The sequence below is a fragment of the Gossypium raimondii genome, chromosome 3 (assembly GCF_025698545.1).
Source record: "Gossypium raimondii isolate GPD5lz chromosome 3, ASM2569854v1, whole genome shotgun sequence".
Classification (NCBI taxonomy): domain Eukaryota; kingdom Viridiplantae; phylum Streptophyta; class Magnoliopsida; order Malvales; family Malvaceae; genus Gossypium; species Gossypium raimondii.
In genome coordinates, this window is record NC_068567.1 from 4,059,738 (window position 1) to 4,086,868 (window position 27,131).

General features: G+C 30.7%; 2 protein-coding genes across 3 annotated transcripts; one reads left to right on the forward strand and one right to left on the reverse strand.

Moving 5' to 3' along the window:
• The first annotated feature begins 2,138 nt into the window (after positions 1–2,138).
• Positions 2,139–5,676, forward strand: LOC105796643 (probable serine/threonine-protein kinase WNK9). Of its 2 annotated transcripts, XM_012626404.2 has the most exons (7): positions 2,139–2,526; positions 2,626–2,663; positions 2,752–2,979; positions 3,078–3,298; positions 3,383–3,540; positions 3,620–4,049; positions 4,136–5,676. In XM_012626404.2, the coding sequence occupies exons 1-7, from the start codon at positions 2,446–2,448 to the stop codon at positions 5,182–5,184; spliced, it is 2,205 nt and encodes a 734-aa protein (XP_012481858.1). In that variant the 5' UTR covers positions 2,139–2,445; the 3' UTR covers positions 5,185–5,676. The 2 variants fall into 2 exon arrangements, with proteins under 2 accessions (XP_012481858.1, XP_052483966.1); XM_052628006.1 differs by lacking the exon at positions 2,626–2,663.
• A 5,729-nt stretch (positions 5,677–11,405) lies between these two features.
• Positions 11,406–17,854, reverse strand: LOC105796645 (uncharacterized). Its single transcript, XM_052628007.1, has 6 exons — positions 17,713–17,854; positions 17,200–17,274; positions 13,399–13,472; positions 12,763–12,991; positions 12,381–12,464; positions 11,406–11,575 (listed from the first exon to the last, which is right to left on the reverse strand). The coding sequence occupies exons 2-6, from the start codon at positions 17,269–17,271 to the stop codon at positions 11,537–11,539; spliced, it is 498 nt and encodes a 165-aa protein (XP_052483967.1). The 5' UTR covers positions 17,272–17,274; positions 17,713–17,854; the 3' UTR covers positions 11,406–11,536.
• Positions 17,855–27,131: the final 9,277 nt, after the last annotated feature.

Consider the following 27,131-nt stretch of genomic DNA (forward strand, 5'->3'; position numbering starts at 1 on the left):
TGGTTAATTCGGTAATTCGTTAATTCTGTAATTCGGTAATTCGGTTAATTCGGTAATTGGTTAATTTTAACCAAAATAAAAACATATAATTTTCGGTTAATTCGGTTAATCGATCAATTAACCGAAAAATTTCGTTCGGTTAATTTTTTTGGAAAAAATTTCGGTTCGGTTAACGGTTAAAGATTTTGAAAGGTCGGTTAATTCGGTTAATGTTATTTCGGGTCGGTTAACCGAATGAACACCCTTAATAAAACATATAAAAAATTACATTGAAATTAACTGAAATATATGTTTTTGTCTTGAAAGTTAATTGAATTACTTGAAATTTTATGTCTTGAAATTAACACATAATTGACATTGTTAAGTTTAATTAATTCGATTAATTATCAAATTTCGAATGAATTAACTGATAATCGAAATTTCAAAATATTGGCCCAACTAAATTCAACCACAAATTAAAACGTTTTCCATCCATTCATTTGATTTTAATTGAAATTTCTAAAAAAAGATAAAGCTGTGTAATATGGTACGAATTTAGGTACAAGACTTAATTCTCTCCATTAAAATTTTTCTTAAAAAAGACAAAAAAATTGAACTTGAAAAGACAATTAATGAGTTAAATGGTGACATCAAATCCTATACTAAGAGTCAATTGATTATAGGCCCAGCCCATAGCCCGCAGGTTACTTTCCTACCAAACTATGTTCCAAAATAAAATAAAATAAAATAAAAAAAGCTATCACAAGATTTCTATGACACAAAAATAAATAATTTTTTAAAAAAACCCAAAAATAAAATCTAATTGTCCAATAAAAACCACAAAAAAATATGAAGGAGAAAAATGGTTGGTCCATGTCGTGCAAGCTGTTGCCAAAAAAAAAAATGTTTTGAAGACTTTTAAATTGAAAGAGAAAGAAAGAAAGAAACACAAGTCCACTGGGGGAGTTGTCTTATTTTTAGGTTAATTTCATGACAAGTCCTTACAATCTAAGTTCTAGATTTTAAAATGTTGTAATCGAGTTCTTAAAGTATTGGTATTGTATTAAGCAAGTCCTTTCATCGGTCCAATTTCAATACGATGTGGAGGATATTTGAAGTATACGAAATACATGTGTTTATATACTGCATGGGCAATTTGGGTTAAATTGAAATTTAAGGGACTATTTCCTTCTTCTTTTTTAACACGTTCGGTCCAAGTTGACTGTATGATAGGTGTACAATGTCATTGAAAATTGGCCTATAATTCTATAGATAGGTGCATATGAGTTTATAATTTGATACTCGTGTTTAGATATGTTCCATGTTATATTTGAATTAGCATTTAACACAATGTTCTAAGTAGGATTTTCGATTTTCGGTTCAATTGAGAGGTTAAGTCCGACTCGATTCTAAAAACCAAATGAAGCGATATGATTGATACAAAACCGATACTTTGAGGGCATAGTTTAAACATTTTGAAGTTTATGAACTAATTTAAAATCCAGGAGATAATTTGTGGACGTTTGGTGAATTAACCCTTCTCCCCTAATTTTAATTTTTGGGTAAACTACACCCAAGGTCACTAAACTATTAGTAGGTTTACGTTTTGACAACTCAATTTCAACAAGTTACAAAATAGTCATTAAACTATTCAAATGCTTTTATTTAAGTAACTGGATTGTTAACTCTTATTTTTTTGTCCAGTTGGTGATCTTTGAGCGACAATTCAATAATCGGTACGGTGGAAGAATACCCATTGACGAGTAGAAGACCATATCTTAGATCCAAGTTGATCTGATGGTCATTATTGGAGATTGGAGAAGAAAACTACTTGAATTTTGGTTCGCGTATTGGTGGTATTCAAAGTTATTTCATGAAAAAACTAAACTATAGAAGAGGAGGCGAAGTTTACCCTTTGGATTGGTGATGGGGGTGAGTACGAAGAAAGCCATACAACTGCAATTTTAACAGCTTATTGACTTAAATGAAAACTTTGAAATAGTTCAGTGACCATTTTATAACTTTTTGAAATTTAGTAACTCAAACATAAATTTATCAATAGTTTAGGGACCTTTGGTGCAGTTTATTCATTTTAATTGTTTTTTACAGCTCGTGATGAGATAGAAGCGAGAGAGGGAGTTGAAAAAGAGGAAGAAAGAGGGGGTTGGGTTTTTGTCTTTGGGTGCAAAGCAGGCAGCAGACACACAACCTTGTGAAAATCCTTGCCTCGTTTTCCTTTCCGTAGTTATTAGTTGGCAATTAAACCTTTTAAACACTTCTCCTTTTGAATATATCCCCCCCTTCCTCTCTATCTCTTTGCTTTTCTCCACAATCCCATTAAAGAAAACAACAGATTTCATTAGTTTTCTTTGCCCTTTTTCATTTCCTTCACTGATTCTTCTTCTTCTTCTTCTTCTTACCCATTTTTTTTTAGAAAAAACCATTGTTGAGTTCTTAAAACTAGGAATGAATGGTGAAACAAGCTTTGAACTTGATTGTTCTGATTCTGACTTTGTTGAAGTTGATCCTACTGGTAGATATGGAAGGGTAAATAACTAAATACCCTTTTTGTCAAATTTTGTTTTTGTTTCTCTGAGAATTTAAAGTTTTTTATTTTGATGCCAAAGTTTGTTCTTTTTTTTTTAGTATAATGAAATTCTTGGCAAAGGGTCTTCAAAGACAGTGTAAGGAAAATGCTTTCTTTGTTTCTCTTTCTTGTATGGTGTGTGTTTGTGTATTTGTTTGTTTAAAATTGTTTTTTTTTTTTTACAGCTACAAGGCTTTTGATGAATATGAAGGAATTGAAGTAGCATGGAACCAAGTGAAACTTCATGATTTATTACAAAGTTCAGATGATTTAGAGAGATTGTACTGTGAAATCCATCTCCTTAAAACCTTAAAACATGAAAACATAATGAAATTCTACACTTCTTGGGTTGATACTTCCAACAGGAACATCAACTTTGTTACTGAGATGTTCACTTCTGGTACTCTCAGACAGTAAGTACACACACCATCCTGTCTTGTCTCTATTGTCTCAATTTTGGTTCCAATGGAGGTCTTCTAAATTAATCCATGTTTGTTTTTTTGGAATATAGGTACAGGTTGAAACATAGGAAGGTAAACATTAGAGCTGTGAAGCATTGGTGTAGACAGATTTTAAGAGGGCTTTTGTATTTACATAGCCGTGACCCTCCTGTTATTCATAGAGACCTTAAGTGTGACAACATTTTCATTAATGGCAACCAAGGGGAAGTCAAAATCGGTGATCTAGGCTTGGCTGCGATCCTCCGTAAATCCCACGCCGCTCGTTGTGTCGGTATGTTGACGAACATACTTTTCTTTTACGCTCAATGAACATCGATAAAATGACCTTACGGCTGGATTATTTGTTTGGTATTAGGAACGCCGGAGTTTATGGCTCCCGAGGTGTATGAAGAGGAATATAATGAACTAGTTGATATATATTCATTTGGGATGTGCATATTGGAGATGGTTACTTTTGAATATCCATATAGTGAATGTACTCATCCTGCTCAGATCTATAAGAAAGTTGTTTTGGTATGAACCATAACCCTCGCTAAAAATTTGTGTTTTTAGTGTTTAGATTGACTTGTGACATATTTTATGTTTGGTATAGGGAAAAAAGCCAGAGGCTTTATACAAGGTAAAGGATCCCGAGGTTAGAGAATTTATCGAGAAATGTTTAGCTACCGTATCTCATAGGCTTACTGCCATGGAGCTTCTAAGAGACCCTTTTCTTCAAATCGATGATTATGGGTCGGATTTGAGACTAATTGAGTACCAAAGAGACAGCTATGACGCTGGACCTCTCATGAGACAACCTCTTTACGATGTTCATGTTAGTAACAACAGTTCCTTGGTCAATGGATACAGCAATTATCTCGGTTATGGACATGAGAGCAATATCGGCTATAACTCGCTTGAATACGAAACAAGTGAATTAGATCTCGAAGATGGTCATTTGGGAGATGTTGACCTTATAATCAAGGGCAAAAGGAGAGATGATGATGGCATATTTTTGAGGCTTAGAATTGCAGATAAAGAAGGTTAGAGTTCATTTTATTCTTTCTTTCCTTTTTTTTTTTTTGTGATTCTACAATGGATTAATGTTACAAATTTTATATATAAGCAGGTCGAATCCGGAATATCTACTTTCCGTTTGACATCGAGTCAGATACTGCGTTGAGTGTTGCAACTGAAATGGTTTCTGAGCTTGATATCACGGACCAAGATGTCACTAAAATAGCAGATATGATTGATGGGGAAATCGCATCTTTGGTGCCACAGTGGAAGAGGGGCTTGGGCATAGATGAAAACTCGATATGCACGGGTTCTAGTTTTTGTCAAAATTGTGCTTTGAATGGCCACCTTTCAGATTTCTTATCATCGAGTAGTGCAGGTGCCAAGAACCTGCAAGTTCTCGAGTGCTCGAAACACGGTTGCACCACTGTCCATGGCCGGTTTGAAGAGATCACGTACCAAGTTGGAGAGCCTGAACAATGTGTTTCTGAAGGTGTAGAGGCTTCCTTGAGCCAACCAGACGGTATCCATTATGCCGACATTTGGGGTCAACGGGAAGGGTCAGAACTAATTCCGCCAGGACCAAAGGACATTTGCTGCAACGAAGTGAACGAAATGTCCGACCTGTCGGTTTCCGAAAAAGAGGAGAAAATTATAAACATAGACTGTCAAAGTGAATCCAATGCTCGGAACTCTTTTTCAGCCTACGGTTCAATGGATTCGGGTTTATTTGATGATTACGAGAATGAAATTAGGCAAGAACTAAGATGGCTCAAAGCCAAGTACCAAATGCAGTTGAGAGAACTTAGAGACCAACAATTAGGAGTTAAACCGAAATATCCCAGCTTGCCCCAAAGTTTCAACGACTTGTTGAATGACAACGATAACAAAACCGCTTCCCTATCTTCGATCTTGACATCCCCTAACAGAGAAAGCCTAAAACCGTTACCTTCCGGAAAGCATCGTACTCCATATTTCCCTCCTACCGCCGGGAAAAGATGTGCCACTTCTGCAAGCCAAAGCATCCAAAACACCGAAACACTCAGCTCATCGTATGATCTGGATACAGTATCCACTGCCAAGAGTTTCTACACCGGCACATTGCTTCCGCACCCGCTTCACCGCGCATCATCACTTCCGGTCGATGCCGTGGATGTGTAGAGGCTGCCAAGTTTTTTAATTATTGTAAAGTACCTACCTACCCCCCCGCCCTCCCCCCCCCCCCTTACATTAAAAGTATTTAAAAGGTTCCACATGGTTTTCATCTAATCCCCACATTGATTCATTGTCCTTAAGAGCATTTGACTTCGAGGAGGACTTTTTTTGCAGCAGCTCCCATGGCATGCCAATGTACATTTTATCATCATCATCATCATCATCATAATAATAATAATGTTGATGATGGCTGCTAGGGTTCAGTAGTCTCTACATTCCATCCACACAACTTATTCAACTCCCCCATCCTATCCAAATAGATTTAATTTCCAAAATTTAATAGCTCATAAAGACCTGCAACCACATGTATGAAAGTTCAATTTACCATATTATTCCCACAACCGGACAAATGTGGTCCATAGGGGTGCCCAAATCCATTTAATCAATGGTTTTCGGTTTATTTGATTCGGTTAAATAAATTAGTTATAGTTCGATTTATATTGTTTTCGCTATAATATTGTGAAACGAATGGATTTTAACGCATTTAAAATGTATAATATCTTTCTTTTTCGGTATTGAAAAATTATGGGCAGTTCAAGACTTGTATAAAATAAATTGATTGACTTAATCGGCTTCTAATATATATATTATTCTTTTAAAAAATATATCATATATAATTTTTTTGATCAAAATCAAATTCAACTCCATTCGATTCGAAAGACTTAACTAATTGAACTAGTCAATGTTAAGCCGAACATTATTTTCATTTAAAAATTTGATTCGACTCGATTTTGAATTTAGTTGGTATCTCACAGTAGGGGTATAAAAGAAGACTAGGATGGTCCAAGGAAAATTGATGGTTTAGTTGGTGGAGGAGTGGCTGTATGTCACCGACCTAACTTCGGCGCCTTGTGAGTATATATCTGCGTGAACAACTTGCCATCTTGGTTAGATATTTATTTTTTAATTATTTTATTTTGTTTATTTACGTAAATATTCCTCCGTCTTCTCTACGTTCTTTTTTATATAATGTCTAGAATTAATCTGCTTCAGCACATTCGAACTCATGTTTTTTTACATAGACAACAATATCGATACCAACTGAGTTAAGATTCAATCGATCCTATGTTTTTAATTTACTGTGGATTATTATTATGCATATTCAGATGCTCATTGTAACTCTCTACATATACTATTATGAATATTTTATACGTTATTTTTAATTTCTATTTTTTTAATATAATGATCCGATTGTCCTATAATTTCATTTATTTTTACGAATATTGAAATTTTATTATTTTGGAGGATAAAACTCTTACTTATAATAAAAATATTGATTTTAATAGTTTTCGACTTGAATTGATATTCGATTTACTCATGAAACATCAACTTCAACTCTTAAATTGGAAAAAAATGTGTTTAAGCATATTTAAATCCATGTCCTTCTAATGATTGTAATAACAAATGTGCCGATTTAACTTTAGTCACTTAAATTTATATAATAATATAATATAATATAATATAAATGTTAAATTTATAAAGCATTTAAAATGCAAGCTTTAGATCCATAATAAGAGTAAATTAATTAACAACTAATGGACAATAATAATAGCCATTTAATGTCATTAGTAATGTAATTGGATGATAAAAAAATTTGTTGAGTTTTTCGTAAAAATATCGTGCAAGTTCTTATATTGGAAGTGAGATTGTATTTTATGTTTTAATAAAAATATGTAAATTAATCCATATACGTTAGATCAAAGAGAAAATTAGTTCTATTAAAAATTCTATATGTTTTCTATTATTAAAAACTGATCCATATATGTTAGTATGAGATACACATAACACATTACGTATCACTGTCTGGTCCTTCAATAGTATTTTAACCTTGTGTTGATAAATTCAATGTTGAGTTTCCCATACTTCCACGTTGATAGGATCATAGCTAGGAAGTTGGAGGCCTAATTCAAGCGTAGATTAGTCTTATTCTGTTCTAAAATTTTAAGATTGTTGATACAAAATTTTAAGTCTCAATGTACGCGCGAAGTCACGATGAGGAAACATGTGACGTCATTATGTATTCCTAAAGTAAGCATTTGTGTTTTAGACTCCAAGTAGGATTCTGTCTTCTAGTTGAAGTCTGATTACTTCAAGTAGTCTTTTTAGCCCTTCAAATTTTAATTTATTTAGAGGGTTATTGTATCCCTATTTTGAAAAGGCCAATTAAGATGTAGTCTCGGGGCTTTTTTGAGAGGGTTATAAGATGTAATCGCATATGAGTTTTGGTGAGAGTTTTTGTGGTATCTATATTTGTACCCCTTTTGAGAACTCTGAGAGTTATGGTTTTGTTTTCGAGTTCGTTTTATAAGAGTTAGGGCTTTGTTTTAGAGGTTTAAGTTTGTATATTTAATACATTTAGATTTATTTTCTTTATATTATACTCTCGTTTTGTTTACTCATTTAGTGAAAAGTTAATGTCTCTTTTGTCTGCGATTTCATATCCCCTTAACTGAGGATTTTCTACATAAAATTTATGTGTTTGATCTTCTCTACTTTTTTCTTTCATTATTTATTCGAGTCCATCCCCAACAAAAATCCGAAAAAAATTGAACATTTTTATAAAATATTAATTTTGAGTCATTAAATACTGTGAGTTGTAGTGACAGTAAACGTAACTTTCATAAATCTTAAAAAGGGTTAGGTGTGTGCATTGTAGCAGCCGTCGACACCAAGGAAGAAAAAGAGCAGTAAGTAGGCATGGGGAAAGTGCTTTATACTTACACGTATTAGATATTCCTCTATTACCTTTTCCAACTTTTTGATATTATCAACACAATATAAATAAATGAATATAATCTAAATTTATGTGACACAAATTATTTAATATAAATATATTAGGTGATGGAAATTGAATTGTAATTTTTATGATAGTAAAAATATAATTTCTCCGTTTTAATATTTTATATTTTTATAATTTTTAAGGGATTAAATCAAATTTTTATCATTTTTAGGGAGATAAAAGTGTAATTTTACCATTATTAACTTAAATTTTTAAAAATTTTAAAGGGTTTAAATGAAAATTTGTCTATTTTAGAGGGCGGGACCCCTGCCAACCCCCTAGTTACGCTCCTGAATATATGAAATATAATTGAGATGTGTAAATATAAATTTTAATCTGCTATTAGAAATTCTCTCGTTCATGTATATATGTGAAAATTACGTATTTTGAACATAAATGCATGTTCAAAATAACATACACTAAATAATGAAATGTATGTTTTGAAACTAATTAGTAATAATACATGAAAATATGTTCGATATTAAATTAAAAATAGATTAAATTGTAAGTAAAACAATTTTAAATACGTAAAGACATCAAATTAATAATACTTGAGTTGACATCGAGTTAATTTGTGGCACAAAGACAATCAATAATATTATTAATATATATATATATATATATATATATATATAATTTATTAAGGTAATAAAATACGCATAATAAAATTAAGAGGCGTAAAAATTAAAATAAAGCTTTGGTTGAGTATTCAAAGTTCTATCAATGCATATTTTTTTAATAAAAAGACTATAATGCCATAGAATAACTTCACCTATTCTTAATACGAAAGATTGTTTTTATAATTTTCTTAATCGAATTAGTGTTTGATTAAGTCGAGTTAATACCAGATCTAAGGTTGTGAGGTTGCCAAACTACCTTTGGATCCTTTATCTCTACATCAAATTATGCTTTTCTGACTTGTGTGTTCTTGGAAGGTGTGTGTCTCCAAAAAAAATTGTCCTTCTTGCAGATGCAAGGAACCTAAAATTAATGGACCACCAACATTGTTTTTCCAATTAGAAAGATCACAAAATTTGATTCTCTGACGTAAATGAATTAAAGATTTAGGTTTAGTTTCGAATGTATGGTGCGTTTATCTTTGGCGAAGTTAAAAATAGTAGTGGCATTGAGATTAATTATTATAGCGATGAGATTAGATATTCTAGCAATGAGATTAAAAACAGTTGTGGGTTATTTGCCTGGATTTAAACGCAATTATAATGGTGAAGTGAGAATAAAAAATGACTATTAAAGACATTGAATTACAAATAATATGCAATAAATAATAAATAAAATATTTAAAATCTTTACATCGAAATATGAAAATAATTTAAAATTGTTAATTATAAAATTTGAAATTTAAAAAAATCAGATATAAAAGGATAAAAGAAAAGTAAAAAGCATGGACGAAATGGTACTTTCCATCTTTCAAATGGAGTTTCAAATTAGTCTTTGTATTTTGATTTGTAAGTAATTTAAATTTTTAATTATTAATGCATTGATGTTTGGATCGAGAACTAATTGAAGTATCGATTTGGAAAGTAACTTTGAACCGGTTAATTAGAGAATTGGTATAAACTAATTGAATTGACGCTTGAATAAATTTTTTAATTTGTAATAATTTTCTAATCGAATCAGTAAATCAATGACTTGATCACTTGACTACTAATAGTGAATTTTTAATGATAAAATTAAAATTCAATACTTATTTAATAAATTAAGAGAAGAGTAAAATTAATTAATAATTAATAATCTTTTATTAAAAAATAAAAGTTTTATCATCTCTATCATTTTCTTTAATCAAAGGTTAAAATTTAATAATAATGTTATTTTAAAATAAAAATAAAATTATATTTTAAAAATAAAAAATAAAGATTATTTAATAGAACTTATTTCTAAAAAAATTGTTAATTATTATATTATTTATAATGTTTATGAAATATTATTTATTATTTATTATTTTATAAGTTAAGAAAACATTGAAGATAAACAACTTTATAGATTATGTAAATGCTATTTTTCGATTTTTTATATAAATAACCTAAAAAAGTTAATTAATTAATAAAATAAATTGGACCAAAAATTATTTAAGAAAATGACCCGTTCGTTACAGTGATATTCGGTGCCGCCTGACTAACCGATGACACCATTCACATTTCCGGCCTAATCATTGTCCAATCGTCAGCTTTAAAAAAAAGGTTTTTTTTTTGCCTCCATTGTGTCAGGTATATGTATTTCTTGAAATATCTGTGAAAAATATGAGTATTCACGATAGAGAATAAAAAAAGAAAACTATATATATTTTTAATGGGTGCCACCTGTGTGTCAAGCGGCACTGGTAAATTTTTTTAGAAACAAAATTCCATCAATTTAAATAAAATGGGAAAAAATACAAAAATATAATATTTTTTTAATGTGTGCCGCCTGATAGCCCGAAAACATCTATTAATTTTTTTTATTTTTTTATTTTTTCCCAGTTTATTTTAATTGACAGAAATTAAAAAAATTACCGATGCCGCCTGACACACTGGCGACACCCATTAAATTTTTTTTTCTCCATCGTGAGTACTCGTATTTTTTATGAGTATTTAAAAAAAATACATATGGGTGACGCCTGACATAGTGACGATACCAAAAAAAATTCTTTTTCTTTAAAAGCTGACATAGTGACATATGGATGACGCAGGTTGGTCAGGTGGCATCGGGTTTCACTGTAGCATACAAGTTATTTTCTTAAATAATTTTTTATCTAGGTATTTTCTTAATTAATACTTTTAAGTTATTTATATAAAAAGTCACTATTTTTAAATAAATAAATTATGTAAATACTTGAAAAAAGAGTTTTTGGTGTTATAACATAGACTTGTTCATGGGCCGAGTTACTTGTCCAAGCTTGAAGGCTTGCCTGAAATTTAAGAGAGTTTGGGCAAAAATATTAGGCCCGAAGAATGAGCTTGTGTAAAAGATTAGGCCCATTTAAAATATGAGTTGGGCTCGTGCTTGAACATTCAAGGCCTGACCCAACCCGTTTTAAGTTTATAATACTTTATATTATGTTATTTTTATATATTATGTAATTTAAAACACATTAAAAAAAATCTCTACTAAATATATAATATTACTCTGATGTAAACATTAAAATAATGTTAAGATGACTATATAAAAATTTTTAATAAATAAAAATGTATAAAATTATTAAATATCAAAATAAAAAATATAATTATTTTTAAAAAAAATAAAAAAAAATGCAGGTTTGGACAAAATTGCAGGCCCAGATTTCATATAGGGCCGAGCTTGGGCAAGCATAAAGTATTTTAATATCATGTTTAGACTTAGCCTGAACCCGACCTGACCCGACCCACAAGCATCTCTATTATGACATCACATATCATAAAATTAAAATATTGTTCATAAATTTGGTATTGAATATAAACAAATGAAACATGTTAGGTGTTAATCTCTAATTTTCCACTGGTCTGGTTTCCTCCATTGCTGTGGTCAATTTTTTCTTCCCTTTTCTCAAAATTTCCTCTGCTTTCTGGCGGGTAACTTCAGAACCTGGATGATTGGTGTCTTATGTTAAACCTAGTTCAGTATGAGAGCTTGAGAATTGACTATGACACTGAATTTATAGGACAGAGAAAAGAATTTCTCAGCCTTTATTCATTTATGCCTACATTTCATGTAAGTTTCAAAAATGGTATTGGTACTTGAAAAAAAAAAAAAAACAAACGGTGGTGGAGCCAGAAAATTTATTTTTGGGGGGCCAAAATTAAATTTTATATTTTTACGATAGTAAAAATATAATTTTATCATTTTAATAGTTATATCTTTATAATTTTTAAAGATTTAAATCAAATTTTTATCATTTTTAGAAACCAAAGTGCAATTTTATTATTACTAATGTAACACCCCTAATCCCAAACCGTCGCCGGAACAGGGTTACGAGGCATTACCAGACATACCAAGCAATTTAAAAATAATTCTTAAATAAATAACCATCCTATTAAAATAATTCATAAATTGTTATAAAATTTTAGTAATTGATTTCATTCAATTTTAGAAAAATTTCGGCAGCATTTCTGCATATTTTTACATCAAACCCCCTACAATTTAAAACCATATCATTTTTAAATATAACCAATCAACCAATTCATTTCACATTCACATTTTCTATTCTAAATACTTCTAATCAAACTCAATCAACATAATATCAATTTAAAATTTAACAAGGTAATAAATAAATCAAAATAGATAAACTTCTTTCATAATAATTCATAAACTTTTAATATTAACATTTTTTTAACCATTTATATTATAACATAACAACCTTTATACACATGCTATGTACATGCCACATTACCCAAAGGAAAATATACATCACCAAAGTTATGCTGAAGTCGGGATTAGTCTGAATGCTGAACCGGGACCTTTGACTTCTATCGACCTGCGCACGGAAACAACCATACGCTGAGTATTTCATACTCAGTGGTATTACCATAATTCAAATTGTAACAATATTTAAACATGTAATGCATAATTCGTATATACAATTTAAATTCAATATCTCAACAATAGCAACTCATCAACCAATATCATATATCCACAATTTGAGTTAAAACAAATCATGAGCCTTAGGTTCATTCCTCTATCTCATATCACATTTCAATTCACAATTCAACTTTTTCATTTCATTTCAGTAGCTCGTTTGACCAACTCGTTCGGTTTATCATTTCATCATTTACCCTATTAACAAAACTCGGACTTTGGCGGATACACGGATCCAACCAAACACACCAGAATGGCACCCAGTGCCTCATCGGATAGTTCGAAGCAATAGTTGACACCCAGTGTCTCATCGGCCAAGCCGAAGTAAGTTGGTACCCAATACCTCGTCGAAACCATCCGAAGAAATATAGTGACGCCCAGTGTCTCATCGACTCGAGGTCGAAGTATCCCTGAACTCTTCCAATCCTATGGCATGCCAAGTATATCCAATTCAGCCCGACTAGTTAATAGGGTATTTAAATCACATATATTCTCAATTAAATCACAATTTCTCACATTTTCAATTCAATCATTTTTCCACCTTTCAATCAATAATTATTTCACAAATTCACACATTTTCACAACTCAATACATTTCCATACAATTTAATACCATTCACAATTCGATTCAAATTCATTTCCCGCTTTCAATCAACAAACAATTCAAATATTAATTCATATCAACTATTCAATTTAATTCCCACTCATAATAATAATAATACTAATAATAATATTAATACTAATATTAATACTTACCTCACATTTCATTTACTAGACACATAAATTAAAATTTAGCATTTAATAATAAATAACTTGAATTATAGTAATACAAACCGTAAATCTCCCGCTTTAGTCCTCGATAGCTTTCCCTTTTCCTTTTGATGCCGATGGATCGGGTTCTTTGTTAGCTACGAAAATAATAATAATTTATACTATTAATTTCAACACTAATTATGATAAATAATTAAATTTCTATTCAATTTCTTCATTATTCTCAATTTAATCCTAACTAAATTCACTTACTTTCCTAATTCAATTCACACTCTATTTCTATTCAAATTTCATCCAAACTAAAATTTAACTATCAAAATTTCAGCATATTTTGCTAATTTCGAATTTCCTCAATTTAGTCCCTAAAACATAAAACTTATAGTTTCTTTTACAATTTAATCCCTTTTTCAATTCTAACTTAAAATTCATTCAATTTAATCCCTAATTCATCTCTTTTGTTCAACATAAACTATACTTGAAAACCTATGAACTTACAAAATATCAACTTAATTCCATCAAAACCTTGTTTTAAAACTTCTAAAACATTAGAATTAAGAGAAAAGGGCTAAATTGACTTACCAAATTAAATTCCAAGCTTTAGAAACCCTATTTTCCTTATTTTCTTCTTTCTTTCTTTCTCCCTGTTTCTTCTCTGTTTCGTCACTTCTATTCTGTTTCTTTCTTACTTTATATTATATTAATTAAAACAAATATCTATTTAATTATAATACAAGTGTATATACATATTTTATTACATTTGTACAACTTTATTACCATACATTTGGCACCATTAAATTTATTTCTTTTATATAATAATAATATAATATAATATAATTAATTTATTATATACTTATTTATTAAGAATATATATATATATATATATATATACATATTTTAACACATAAAATCTCAGATTTTTATGCTTATGCTGCCTCAAATTTGGCAATTGGCATAATTGCCTATTTAGTCCCTATTATTTTCTTTTAATCTATAATTAAACTTTCACTTCTATTGCAATTTAATCCTTTTTGCTAATTACTCATAATTAAGCTAAATTCACTAAATAAAAATCTAATTAAACACACAACTAGTCTCGTAAATATTTCTAATAAATATTTTCGAACTCAAATTATTAAGACGGAGGCCCGATATTATACTTTTCCGATGCCCGTAAATTTTGGGTCATTACAACTAATCTAAAACTTTATAAATTATAAAGGGCCTAAACTAAAATTTTACCATTTTAAGGATGGCCATTGGGTCATCACTATGTACTTGTATACTTATTCCACTATGTACTTGTATGTATACTTTTTCAGCATTCAATTCCAAGTCACCAATATGTACTTGTATACTTATTCAGCATTCAGTTCCAAATTTAATGGGTAGAGATGGCTCGGATTCAGGCTGGGTTTAGGTAAAAATTTAAGTTTATTATCAGGTTGAACTTACCAATCAGGCTTAAAATTCTATTAGGGTCTGACCTAGCTTGAACCTGCATCCAACTCGGTCTATGATTACCTTTAGTCCGGGTTTGATCTGTTTTGACCCGAAAAATGGACCTAAAATATTGATCCGGAGTTTGATCCGGCCTGCCCGTGTTAATTTTTTTAGATTAACTTTATATAAAAATAATGTAACACCCCTTACCCGAGACCGTTGCCGGAATCGAGTACGAGGCATTACTTAGCTTATCTTACTAATTCGGGGCATAAAAATTCGTTTTAAAAATTAATTTCACTGTTTACAGTAATCTGTCCAATCGCGCAGCAGTTACTAAATTGATTATAACTCGAGCTACGGAACTCCAAATTTAATTTCGTAAATTTTTCCTGAAACTAGACTCATATATCTTTCTACCATAAAATTTTCAGAATTCTTGGTTTGACCAATTAGTACAGTTTATTAGTTAAATTCTCCCCTGTTTCTTCACTCGACTGTCCTGACCCTTGGTACTAAAAATAAATTTTCTCATTATAGGATTTTCATATGATATTACCACTTATTTCTACAGAAAATAGACTCAATAAGGATTCTACACATATAAACTACAACTCATAAATATTTTTATACCATTTTAGTGATTTTCTAAACTCGGAACAGGGGACTCCAGAAATAGATCTGACCATTTCTCACTAAAATTCACATATCTTAAAATATAAATTTCTTTTTGCTAAACCGTTATTTTTCTATAAAAATAGACTCAATAATCTTTCATTTCATATATCATTCACCCTCTAATTCATTTTATACTATCCTAGGTGATTTTTCAAAGTTAAGTCACTGTTGCTGCCTGAATTCTGTTTCTTTGCAAAATTTACTCTTTCTTGATTTTCGTACTTAACCATTTTAAAAGCCAAACATTATCACATACTCACACCTCTTTCTTTAGCAATCTCATAGATACAACATTCAAAATGACTAATCCCTATACATCACTTAGGTTTATACATAACCTAGGTACATGCGACATTATCAACAGAAAGGTACATCACTAAAATGTCTCTGAGGTCGGGATTACTTTGGATGCTGGATCGAACACTGGTTTTTTTACTAACCTGCGCACGGAAACAACCGTACGCTGAGTATGGGTATACTCAGTGGTATTACCATAATTCAAATTAATAATATTAATTGATAATTTATATACATTTAATTTATGTCTACAATTATTCATTAATTATCTCATACTTTAACTCAACTTGATCATTAATAACAATAAGCAATATTTCAATTCTTGTATTTAATTGTATTCATACCTTATTTCACTATCTCAATTCTATTGGATTTTTCGACATCTCATTCTAATAATTCATTCCAATTCATACAAATTCAATCAATTTATCAACTCATTCATTATCATTTCTATTTATAATCAATATGTACTTTAAATCTTTTAACACTCAATTTATTCATTAAATCCATAACTAAATTTCAATAACTTGTATTCAGTTAAATTCACATATTATTTCACTCTTTCAAATTATTTTATTTTCACTTCTCACTTCTTAACAATAGCTATTTCAATTCATATTCAAGATCATTCAATAAAAATTTATATTATCAAAATTATTCATTTACCCCTATTAACTTGACTCAGATCTTGGCGGATACACGGATCCAACCAAAACACACCAATACGGCACATTATGCCTAAAACGGTACATATAAACTTTATAAGACTTACCTTAACACATTAATGATTCACTTTTGTCCACAGCTTATAATCTTAGCCCAAAGTAGATTTTACAGAACACCCCGGATATACGGAACAAATATAGAGAGCACAAATGTGTTAAAGAGAAGCACCGCCGTGCTAAATATCGAGAGCACCAACGTGCTAATAATCGAGAGCACCAACGTGCTAATATCAGAGAGCACCCACGTGCTAATATCAGAGAGCGCGCTAAAGTTCCTTAATAAGTTCCTTAATGGCATGCCACTAATATCCTGGTAGTTCTAAATTCCATCTACTTGGGCATTAAATCTGAATCTCATTTATTTAAATACTTTACAAAATTATTTCAAAAAGATTTATCATTTCTCCGTCATTACAATTTACTACTTATTCCACCATTCACATATATCACACTTATTCACAATTTAATTCACTTTTATTCCATTCATATATATATTTTTAATTCATTTTCCAATCGAATTCATGTACAATTCAATATCAATATTCATCTATTTTTTTAATACTAAACATATTATTCAAAATTCAACAATTACTATTAATAAATTCAATACCAATACGTATTTATCATTCAATTCAGTCGCGATGCTTACCTCAATTTGCTTATCATGTATATTAATTTAAATTTTAACAATTAATAATTAAATTCGAATTATAGTAATACTAACCGGAATTTCTCTCGAGTCACTCCTTGTCCACTTTCCCCTTTCCTTTCTCGGACAATGACTCGTGCACGACATTAGCTACGTAATTAAACAATTAAAAATCATTAATACACAATTTCATTAAAATATTTTCTTTTATACCTAAACTTTACCCAAATTCTAATTTAATCCCTTATCAATACTAATTTTATTTTTCCCAATCTAACTCTATATTCTCTCTTAATTCTTACTATAAACTCATTTTACCTCTTCAATTTCACCATAAATCCCTAATTTCGAAATTCTCTCAATTTAGTCCCTACTATTCAAAACTTACACTTTATTTTACAATTAAATCCTTTACTAACTTCTAACTTGAAATTCAATCAATTTAACCCCCTAACACTTCAATTTATTCAACATGAACATCATCTAATAATCTACTAACTTTCAAAATATCAACATAAATCAAGTAGTATTTATCTCTAGGATTCCAAAAACTTCAAAACTAAGAGAAAAGGGATTAAATTGACTTACCAAATTAACTCTGAACCTTAAAACCCCAAATTTCTCTTTTTCTTTTTCTTTCTTTCTTTCCTTCCTTCCTTCTCTGTTTCGTTTTGCTCTCTGTTTCTTTCTTTCTCCCTTCTCTGTTTTGTTTTGCTCTCTGTTTCTTTTCTTTCTTTCTTTGTCATATATATATAATAATATAATAATATAATATAAAAACATAATCATTACTATAATATAATAATATTTTTTAACACATAAAAATCTCAGATTTTTATACTTATGCCGCCTCAACTTTGGAAAAAGGCATAATTGCCTATTTGGTCCTTTTAACTCTTCTTTAATCTATAATTAAACTTTTATCTCTATTGCAATTTAATCCTTTTTCATAATTAACCATCGAAACGTTAAAATTTCTTAACGAAACTTTAATACTACCCTATTAACACTCCGTAAATATTTATAAAAATATTTACGGCTCAGTTTATGATATCGAGGTCTCGATACCTCGTTTTTGACCCAATTTACCTAATAATTTCTTTTAAATCACAAAATTCACTGATTCAAAAATATTTCTAACTTTTTCGTCGAATTTAGTGATCTCAAATCATTGTTCTGACACTACTGAAAATTGGGCTGTTACAAATAAATTTAAAAAAACATAATACATCAAATGCACTAAAAATATTAAAATAAATATTTTCTAACAATTTAAAAAAAGTTAAAATACTTAAATAACATTAAGACAATTGCAACTTATCAAATAATGCCTTTAAAATAGTAGCAAGATACTAATGAAATGACAACAAAACAACAACGAAAAAGAAAGTTTAGACTGATTTGGGCTAGGTTGGGCTAAAAAATCCTACTCGAAGCTTGACCCATTTAAAAAATGGACTTTTTTTTAACCAAACCCATTTTTAGGTCAATATTTTTGCTCAAACCCTCTCACTTTTTGGGTTTATCTTTAATCCTAGACGGGTGACATGCTTATGACTAGGTCTAACTAGAACCCCATTGATGGTAGAACACCAACTTAATAAAGTGCTTTATAAATAAAATAGATATTTGAAATCAAATTTTCCAATATTAATTAGTCTATTCTCACTATTTGGGTGATAGAAATAAAAATAATATAAAAATATTTAAGTAATGTGTTCTTAATAAATATAAATTATTGATAAAATAATAAAATGTAAAAAAAATTGTTAAAATTATGATTGTAGGAGTAAAATTGAGGTTTCTTAAAAAAATTAAAGTACATGCTCAAACTTTCAAAGGATTTTTGTTACACCCCTTACCCGAGACCGTTGCTGTAACATCTCGATTTTGGGCCTAGTCGGAATTGTAATGGCCCAAATTCAAGGTTATCGGAATAGTGATTTCGTAACCACAAATCCGATTTAAAGAGAAATTTATTTTAATATTTTTGCATGAATATTGGTATGATAGGAAAATAGTATGAAAATATAGATAGAAAAATTTTACCGATTTAGTGATTAGTTAGAAAAAGAAATTATTGAAGAAATTGAGTAAAAATAAGGTATCGAGACCTCGATCTCGTAAAACCGAGTCAAAAATATTTTTATAAATATTTATGAAGTGTTAGTAATATGGTATTAAAATTTCGTTAGAAAATTTTAATATTTGGGTAGTCAATTAAGTGAAAAGGACTAAATTGAAAAAGGTGTAAAAGTTACTAGAAGGATTAAATAGCTCAATTGTTAAATGAAGAGGGACATAAATTGAAAATAAGCCCAAAAGAAGATTTTTTGGGCGGCATACGCTGAGAAAAATCAGGAGAATTGAAGAATTAAGGGTAAAATTGGAATATTGCAAAATTTACTTTAAAAATTAAGACTAAAGTGGAATATCTAGAAATCTCTTTATTTTTCTGCATTATCATCAGCCAAAAAACGTCCTAAGGGTTTCTTCAAGCTGGTTTTTCATAATTTTTGCCCCAAGTGAGTTAATTCTTGCCTTTTTCTTATAATTTTTGTGTTTCTAAGACTTTTACAACTAGGTCCTATTACTAAATTCATTAGTTTTTTATTTCATGGATGAAATTTAAAGTCACTATGGTTGAGTGCTGTAAGTTCATGATGAAATAGCATGAAAGTGAAGCTTTAATTTGTTTATGAAATGATTTTATTAGGTAATTTCAATAGAAATTGATTTATAGGACCTAATTGTGAAAATGTTTGGAATTAAAGTCTAGTGCTAAAATTATGATTTCCAAAGGTTATAAAGTAGTTTAAAGTGATGGAATATAGTGTTAATTGAGAAAAATCAGCTCAAATGAAAGGTTAATTGAGCAGGGATGAAATTATCATTTATTGAAAGTTTAGGGAAAAATGGTAATTAACATCATACACTAAAACAGTTTTGGACAGCAGCAGTAGTCCAACTTTGAAAAATCACCAAAAATTGTAGAGGTGGAATTATAGGATGAATAAAATATTAAATTAAATCTTATTGAGTCTAGTTTCTCATAGAAGAAATGGTTTAATTAATGGAATTGTAAATCATGAGATATAATAGATTTTGTGATACAAGGTCAGAATGAATTCGGGTTCCCCTGTTCTGAATTTAGAAAATCATTAAAATTGTAAAAAATTATTATGAGTTATAATTTATATGGTTAGAATCCTTAATGAGTCTATTTTCATAAGAAACAAGTGGAAACATCATCCGAATTCTGTACAATGAGATAATTAATTTTTAGTGAAGAGGGGTCAGAACTGTCAAACAATGAAATAGGGGAAACTTTAAATAATAAACTGTACTTGTTGGCTAAACAAAAAATTCTTAAAATTTTCTGGTAAGAAGATATGTGAGTCTAGTTTTAGGGAAAATTAACGGATCTTAATTTGGAGTTCCGTAGCTTAAGATATAAATAATTTAGTGACTGTGACTCAGTGAGATAACTTTGAATGCACTATAAATAATAATGGAATTATAGAGAATGTTACATATGAACAAGAAATGTATTAGATTAATGATTAAATTTATTTATTTAGATCTGGAAAATTCAAATACGAAGCAAGATCGAGGAAAAGAAAAAATTCGGGATTAGTAGATTTTTTATTTACGAACAAGTATCGAGGTAAGTTCATGTAACTTGAATTATATTCATAAATGCTTGAAATGTTTGTTATTGATGTGAATATGATTTGGATGTTTATTGTATGATAACTGATGAAGTATTGATATTCTTGATGAAAAGAGGAAATAAATCCCGGTTGAATGAAAGGAAAATTCGATAGATCTCTAAAAAGGAATTGACGGTAAAAAGGATCTAGCCCGGACGGGTGATCCTATCCTGATATAGCCCTCTCGAAGAATATGTGGAAAATGGATTTAGCCTGGACGGGTAATCCGAATTAGGGTCTGAATTTAGCCTGGACTGGTAATTCAGATCCAAGCTCATTAGAGTAATTGTTGTTGCAGGGGATTTAGCCTAGACTGGTAATCGCGACAATACTCTATGAGTTTATATTACAGGGGATTTAGCCTAGACTGGTAATCCCGCTGTAAGAATGAGGTTCGCGGGAGTGTGCTCTCTGAAATGGAAATGTGCGCACATGAATATGAATTGACGGACCCAGATTTGTACACGTAGGTGTACTTCTGAAAATCCATCAAAATTCTGAGAAATTCAACGGGATAAATATGGAAAAATAACAAGGAAATAGAAATCATGGAATTGATGAGCTCATCAATCATGATAAAAATTATTGATACATGGAAAATTATTGGACTAATTTGAATGTTGAGTTTGTGCATGATAGGGGAATAATGTATGGAATGGGTGTATGAATGTTTATTACATTGTATGGAAAATATTAGGTAAGTATAATTCCTATTACATGAGCTTACTAAGCACAAAGTGCTTACCCTGTTTCTTTTTTCCCTGTTTGTAGAGTTAAGAGCTCGGAGGTCGGATTTGGTCAGAGACACATCACACTATCAACCTCAAGATCTCGGTACATAAAGAAACTTTATTTTGGAAATCAATGGCATGTATAAGCTAGTAAAGTAGATGTTAATGTGGAATGAATGTACGGTTAGCCATTAATATGGCTAACAAATTTTGGTTTTGGTATGTGATGAGATTATCTTATGAATACAATAAATCTATCTTGAAAATATATTGAAATGGATTGGTTGTGTCGGATTGATCTCGGTTTAAAATTTGCAGGGAAGATTAGATATTTATAAAGGGGTTATATTGAGTTTTAAAAAAAATTAGTAAAATCTGGTAATACCTCGTATCCCATTCCGGCGACAGATACGGGTAGGGGGTGTTACAGGAATAGTGGTTTCGGGACCACAAATCCGATGAGGAAAAATTTATTTTTACTATATTTTTATGGCCTAAAATTTCATAGAATGATTTCGTGAAAATTTCGTTCAAAACTTTCGACGTTTGGGCACTCAATTTAGTCAAAAAGACTAAATTGTAAAAAAGTGCAAAAGTTGAGTTCTACATGTTAGAGGTGTCCAATTATTATGAAATTTTAAATTGGAGATCTTTATATGGTAATTAGACCATTGGTTAAATTATGGACAAAAATGGGAATGAGATAAGTGAAATAGGAAATTTTTAAGTTAGGGGCATTTTGGTAATTCGATAATTAAAATGAATTAAAAGGGAAAAAGATGGCAAATTGTGCTCATCTTCTTCATTTGGACGAAATTAGCAAGGGGGAAGCCATAGTTAGGGTTTTCAAGCTTCCAAGCTCCGTAGTAAGTGACCCCAATCCCCGTTTTTAATGTTCTTTACGTTTTTGGAGTCCCGGTAACTTGATTTAACTTATTCTAGCAATAATTTAAGCTAGGTTTTATATTTGGAAAAATACCCATAGGTGAAATGTGTTTATTTTGATGTTTTAGGGTAGAATATGAAGCTTGAAATTATGTTAAACAACTTTTGCTAAGTGATTTTAAGTAAAAACGAGTAAAATGACATAATCGGTAAAAATACCTAATGTTCATAAGTAAGTGTTAGAGTGGAAATTTGATGTTTCCATAGAAGGGAAAAATGTTCAGCATGTTGTAAAACATAAAAATATGGGATGAAATTTAATTTTCGAGTTTTGGGGCAAAAGTATAAATATGCCAAAGTTTAGGGGCAAAACTATAATTTTTCCAAAATTGAGTCAAGGACTGTTTTGATGAATGTGAGTATTAAATAAGCTAAATTTGCTATTATAAATCAAGAAGACCGGAATCCAGAGCTAGGCCGGGGAAAGAAAAAAATTGAGGACTAAAGTGTTAGATTTGATCACATTTTGTACCGAGGTAAGTTCTGATAAATAAGCATAATATTTCCATAATTATTATTAATGCTGTTATTTTTCAGTAATTATGTATTTATTTCATGAAAATATTTAATGTTGACTCAAGTATGAGATGATAGAGAATTAGTGATACAAGCCCCGTTGAAACATTAGGAATGTATTGGATACAAATGTCATGACATTTGGATAAAGAGATCCCATGTAAGACCATATGCAGGACATGGCATTGGCATCATTGAGATCATGAGAGGTCCATGTAAGACCATATGCAGGACATGGCGTTGTACCAAGATGAGAGGTCCCAGTAAGACCATATGCAGGATATGGAATGGAGCACCGATATGAGAACTCCCATGTAAGGCCATATCGGGACATGGCATTGGCGGTACAAGAAACATCCCATGTAAGACCATATGCGGGACATGGCTTTGGCATGTTATTATCGGAATCTGAAAGCAAGTATCCTTATTATTCAAATGTGGCTCAGCGGGTTAGAAAAGCAGTTATGTTCTATGGAAGTTCAAGTAAAAGTATAATTAGCAACTTGGTGAGTTATAAGAGTTAAGAACATATTATGTTGTCGGTGAGAACCAATATTTCAGCAAGAAAGAGTAAGTTGTAATCTTAAGCTATCACTTAAGAACATGATACTTGCATATCATTATTTATGTTAAATGACAAGTAAACTTACTAAGCTTATACTTCTTTTATTTCTTTTTCTTTCATATAGTATTATCAAACATAGTCGGGATCTTGAAGTGTAATGGGAGGCGATCAACCACCAAAACTCGGTATTTTCGAGCCGAAATTTTGTTTTGAACTATGGCATCATCGCCTTTAGTAGCTCAAATTCTTCAGCCCATTGTTTTCTCGATCTTATCAATCGTGGTCTTTCCCTAATAACTATACCGCGGCCGGAGAAGCTACATGGGGAACCCGAGAATCATGAGGGGTGGAGGTCTCACCGGATTCGGCGAACTAACTCGCAAACCAATCATTTATAGCTTGGAAAAAGGCTTCGAGCCCTCCTCCCCGACTAACCTAAATGGGCCTTTCACTAACATTAATATCCGGTGGCACCGCCCTTCAGGAGCAAAGCGACATTTCTACTTCATCTGCATTTAGCTCGCTCGGATCCATAACTATAAAAGAAAACATTTCAAAATCGTCAGGAGTCGTCACACTATCAAAATATATAAGTATGGCATATATAGCTAGACTCTTATTCATACTGAATATTCCAAGAACCGACTAAACCTGCTCTGATACCAATAAGATGTAACACCCCTTACCTGAGACCGCTGTCGGAGTCGAGCATGAGGCGTTACTTGACTTAACTTAAAAGTTCGGGGCATAAAAATTTACTTTTAAAAGCTATTTCACTGTTCATAATAAGGCTATCCACCTGCGCAGCAGTCACTAATTTAATTATAACTCGAGCTATGAAACTCAAAATTTAGATCCGTAAATTTTCTCTGAAACTAGAGTCATATATAATTTTACCATAAAGTTTTCAGAATTTTTGGTTTAGCCAATTAGTACAGTTTATTAGTTAAAGTCTCCCCTATTTCACTGATCGACTGTCCTGACCTCTCGTCACTAAAATTCAATTTTCTCATTGTATAGACTTCTTATAGTGTTCTCAGTTATTTATACAGAAAATAGACTCAATAAGGAATCTATAAATATAAATTAAAACTCATAAATATTTTTTTACAATTTTTAATGATTTTCCAAATTCAGAACAGGGGACTCCATAAACTATTCTGACCCTGTCTAACCAAAATTCAGATATCTCAGAATATAAAATTCATTTACCTACACCGTTATTTTTTTTATGAAAATAGACTCAATAAGCTTTAATTCTATATAACATTCACTAGCTAATTGATTTTATACTATCCTTGGTGATTTTTCAAAGTCACGTCACTGCTGCTGTCCCTAAACTGATTTACTACCAATTTTTACTTTTTCATGATTTCTATGCATAATTTATCACCTAGACATTTATAACAACAAACACCTTCATACTTACCCATTTTAATAACTATTCATCATCAAATATTTACATATCATCTTTTGGTCATATCTTAAGAATATACAATCGAAATGACCAAGTCCCTATACATGCCATAGTTCAAAACATTTATCGTCTTAAAATACCGAGTTGTGGTGGTTGATAGTGTGAACGCTCTCCGACGACTTCAAGATCCCGACTATGTTTGATAATACTATATGAAAGAAAAAAGAAATAAAATAAGTAAGCAATAAGCTTAGTAAGTTTACAAGTAAATAAATGACATCATTTAACATAAATAATGATATGCAAGTATCATGTTCTTAAGTTTTCTCTTTACTTACTTATTTACTTAGATAGCTTAAGATTACAACTTACTCTTTTCTTGTTGAAATATTGGTTCTCACTGACAACATAATATGTTCTTAACTCTTATAACTCACCTGAAGTTGCTAATTATACTTTTACTTGAACTTCCATAGAACATAATCTGTTTTCTAACCCGTTGAGCCACATTTGAATAATAAGGATACTTGGGTTTCATATCTGATAATAACATGCCAAAGCCATGTCCTGCATATGGTCTTACATGGATGTTTCTTGTATCGCCAATGCCATGTCCCGTATATGGTCTTACATGGAGTTCTCATATCGGTGCCATGCCATGTCTCGTATATGGTCTTACTTGGGACCTCTCATCATCTGGTACAACGCCATGTCCTGTGCATGGTCTTACATGGGACCTCTCATGATCTCAATGATGCCAATGCCATGTCCCAGACATGGTCTTACATGGGATCTCTTTATCCAAATGTCATGACATTTGTATCCAATACATTCCTAATGTTTCAACGGGGCTTGTATCACTAATTCTCTGTCATCTCATACTTGAGTCAACATTAAATATTTTCATGAAATAAATACATAATTACTGAAAAATAACAGCATTAATAATAATTATGGAAATATTGCATTTTTTTACCGTAAACTTACCTCGGTACAAAATGTGATCAAATCTAACACTTTAGTCCTCAATTTTTTTCTTTCCCCGGCCTAGCTCTGGATTCCGTTCTTCTTGATTTATAATAGCAAATTTAGCTTATTTAATACTCACATTCATCAAAACAGTCCTTGACTCAATTTTGGAAAAATTATAGTTTTACCCCTAAACTTTGGCATATTTATACTTTTGCCCCAAAGCTCGGAAATTAAATTTCATCCCATATTTTTATTTTTTATAACATGCTGAACATTTTCCCTTCTATGGCAACATCAAATTTCCACTCTAACACTTATGAACATTAGGTATTTTTACCGATTATGTCGTTTTACTCGTTTTCACTTAAAATCACTTAGCAAAAGTTGTTTAACATAATTTCAAGCTTCATATTCTACCATAAAACATCAAAATAAACACATTTCACCTATGGGTATTTTTCCAAATATAAACCCTAGGTTAAATTATTGCTAGAATAAGCTAAATCAAGTTACCGGGACTCCAAAAATGTAAAGAACATTAAAAACGGGGCCTGGGATCACTTACTATGGAGCTTGGAAGCTTGAAAACCCTAACTATGGCTTCCTCCCTTGTTAATTTCGTCCAAATGAAGAAGATGAGCACAATTTGCCATCTTTTTCCCTTTTAATTCATTTTAATTATCGAATTACCAAAATGCCCCTAACTTAAAATTTTCCTATTTCACTTATCTCATGCCCATTTTTTGTCTATACCTTAACCAATGGTCTAATTACCATATAAAGATCGCCAATTTAAAATTTCATAACAATTGGACACCTTTAACATGTAGAACTCAACTTTTGTACTTTTTACAATTTAGTCCTTTTCACTGAATTGAGTGTCCAAACGTCGAAATTTTTGAACGAAATTTTCACAAAATCATTCCGTGAAATTTTAGGCCATAAAAATATAGTAAAAATAAATTTTTTCTCATCGAATTTGTGGTCCCGAAACCATTGTTCTGACTAGGCCCAAAATCGGGATGTTACAGTTTTCTAATCAAAATAATAAAAAATGAGTATGAAAGGGATATAAAATGTAGGTTAAATACAAAAATGAATATTTTTTAGTGTTATTGGGTGATGCTAATCTGTCAAGGGATATCACC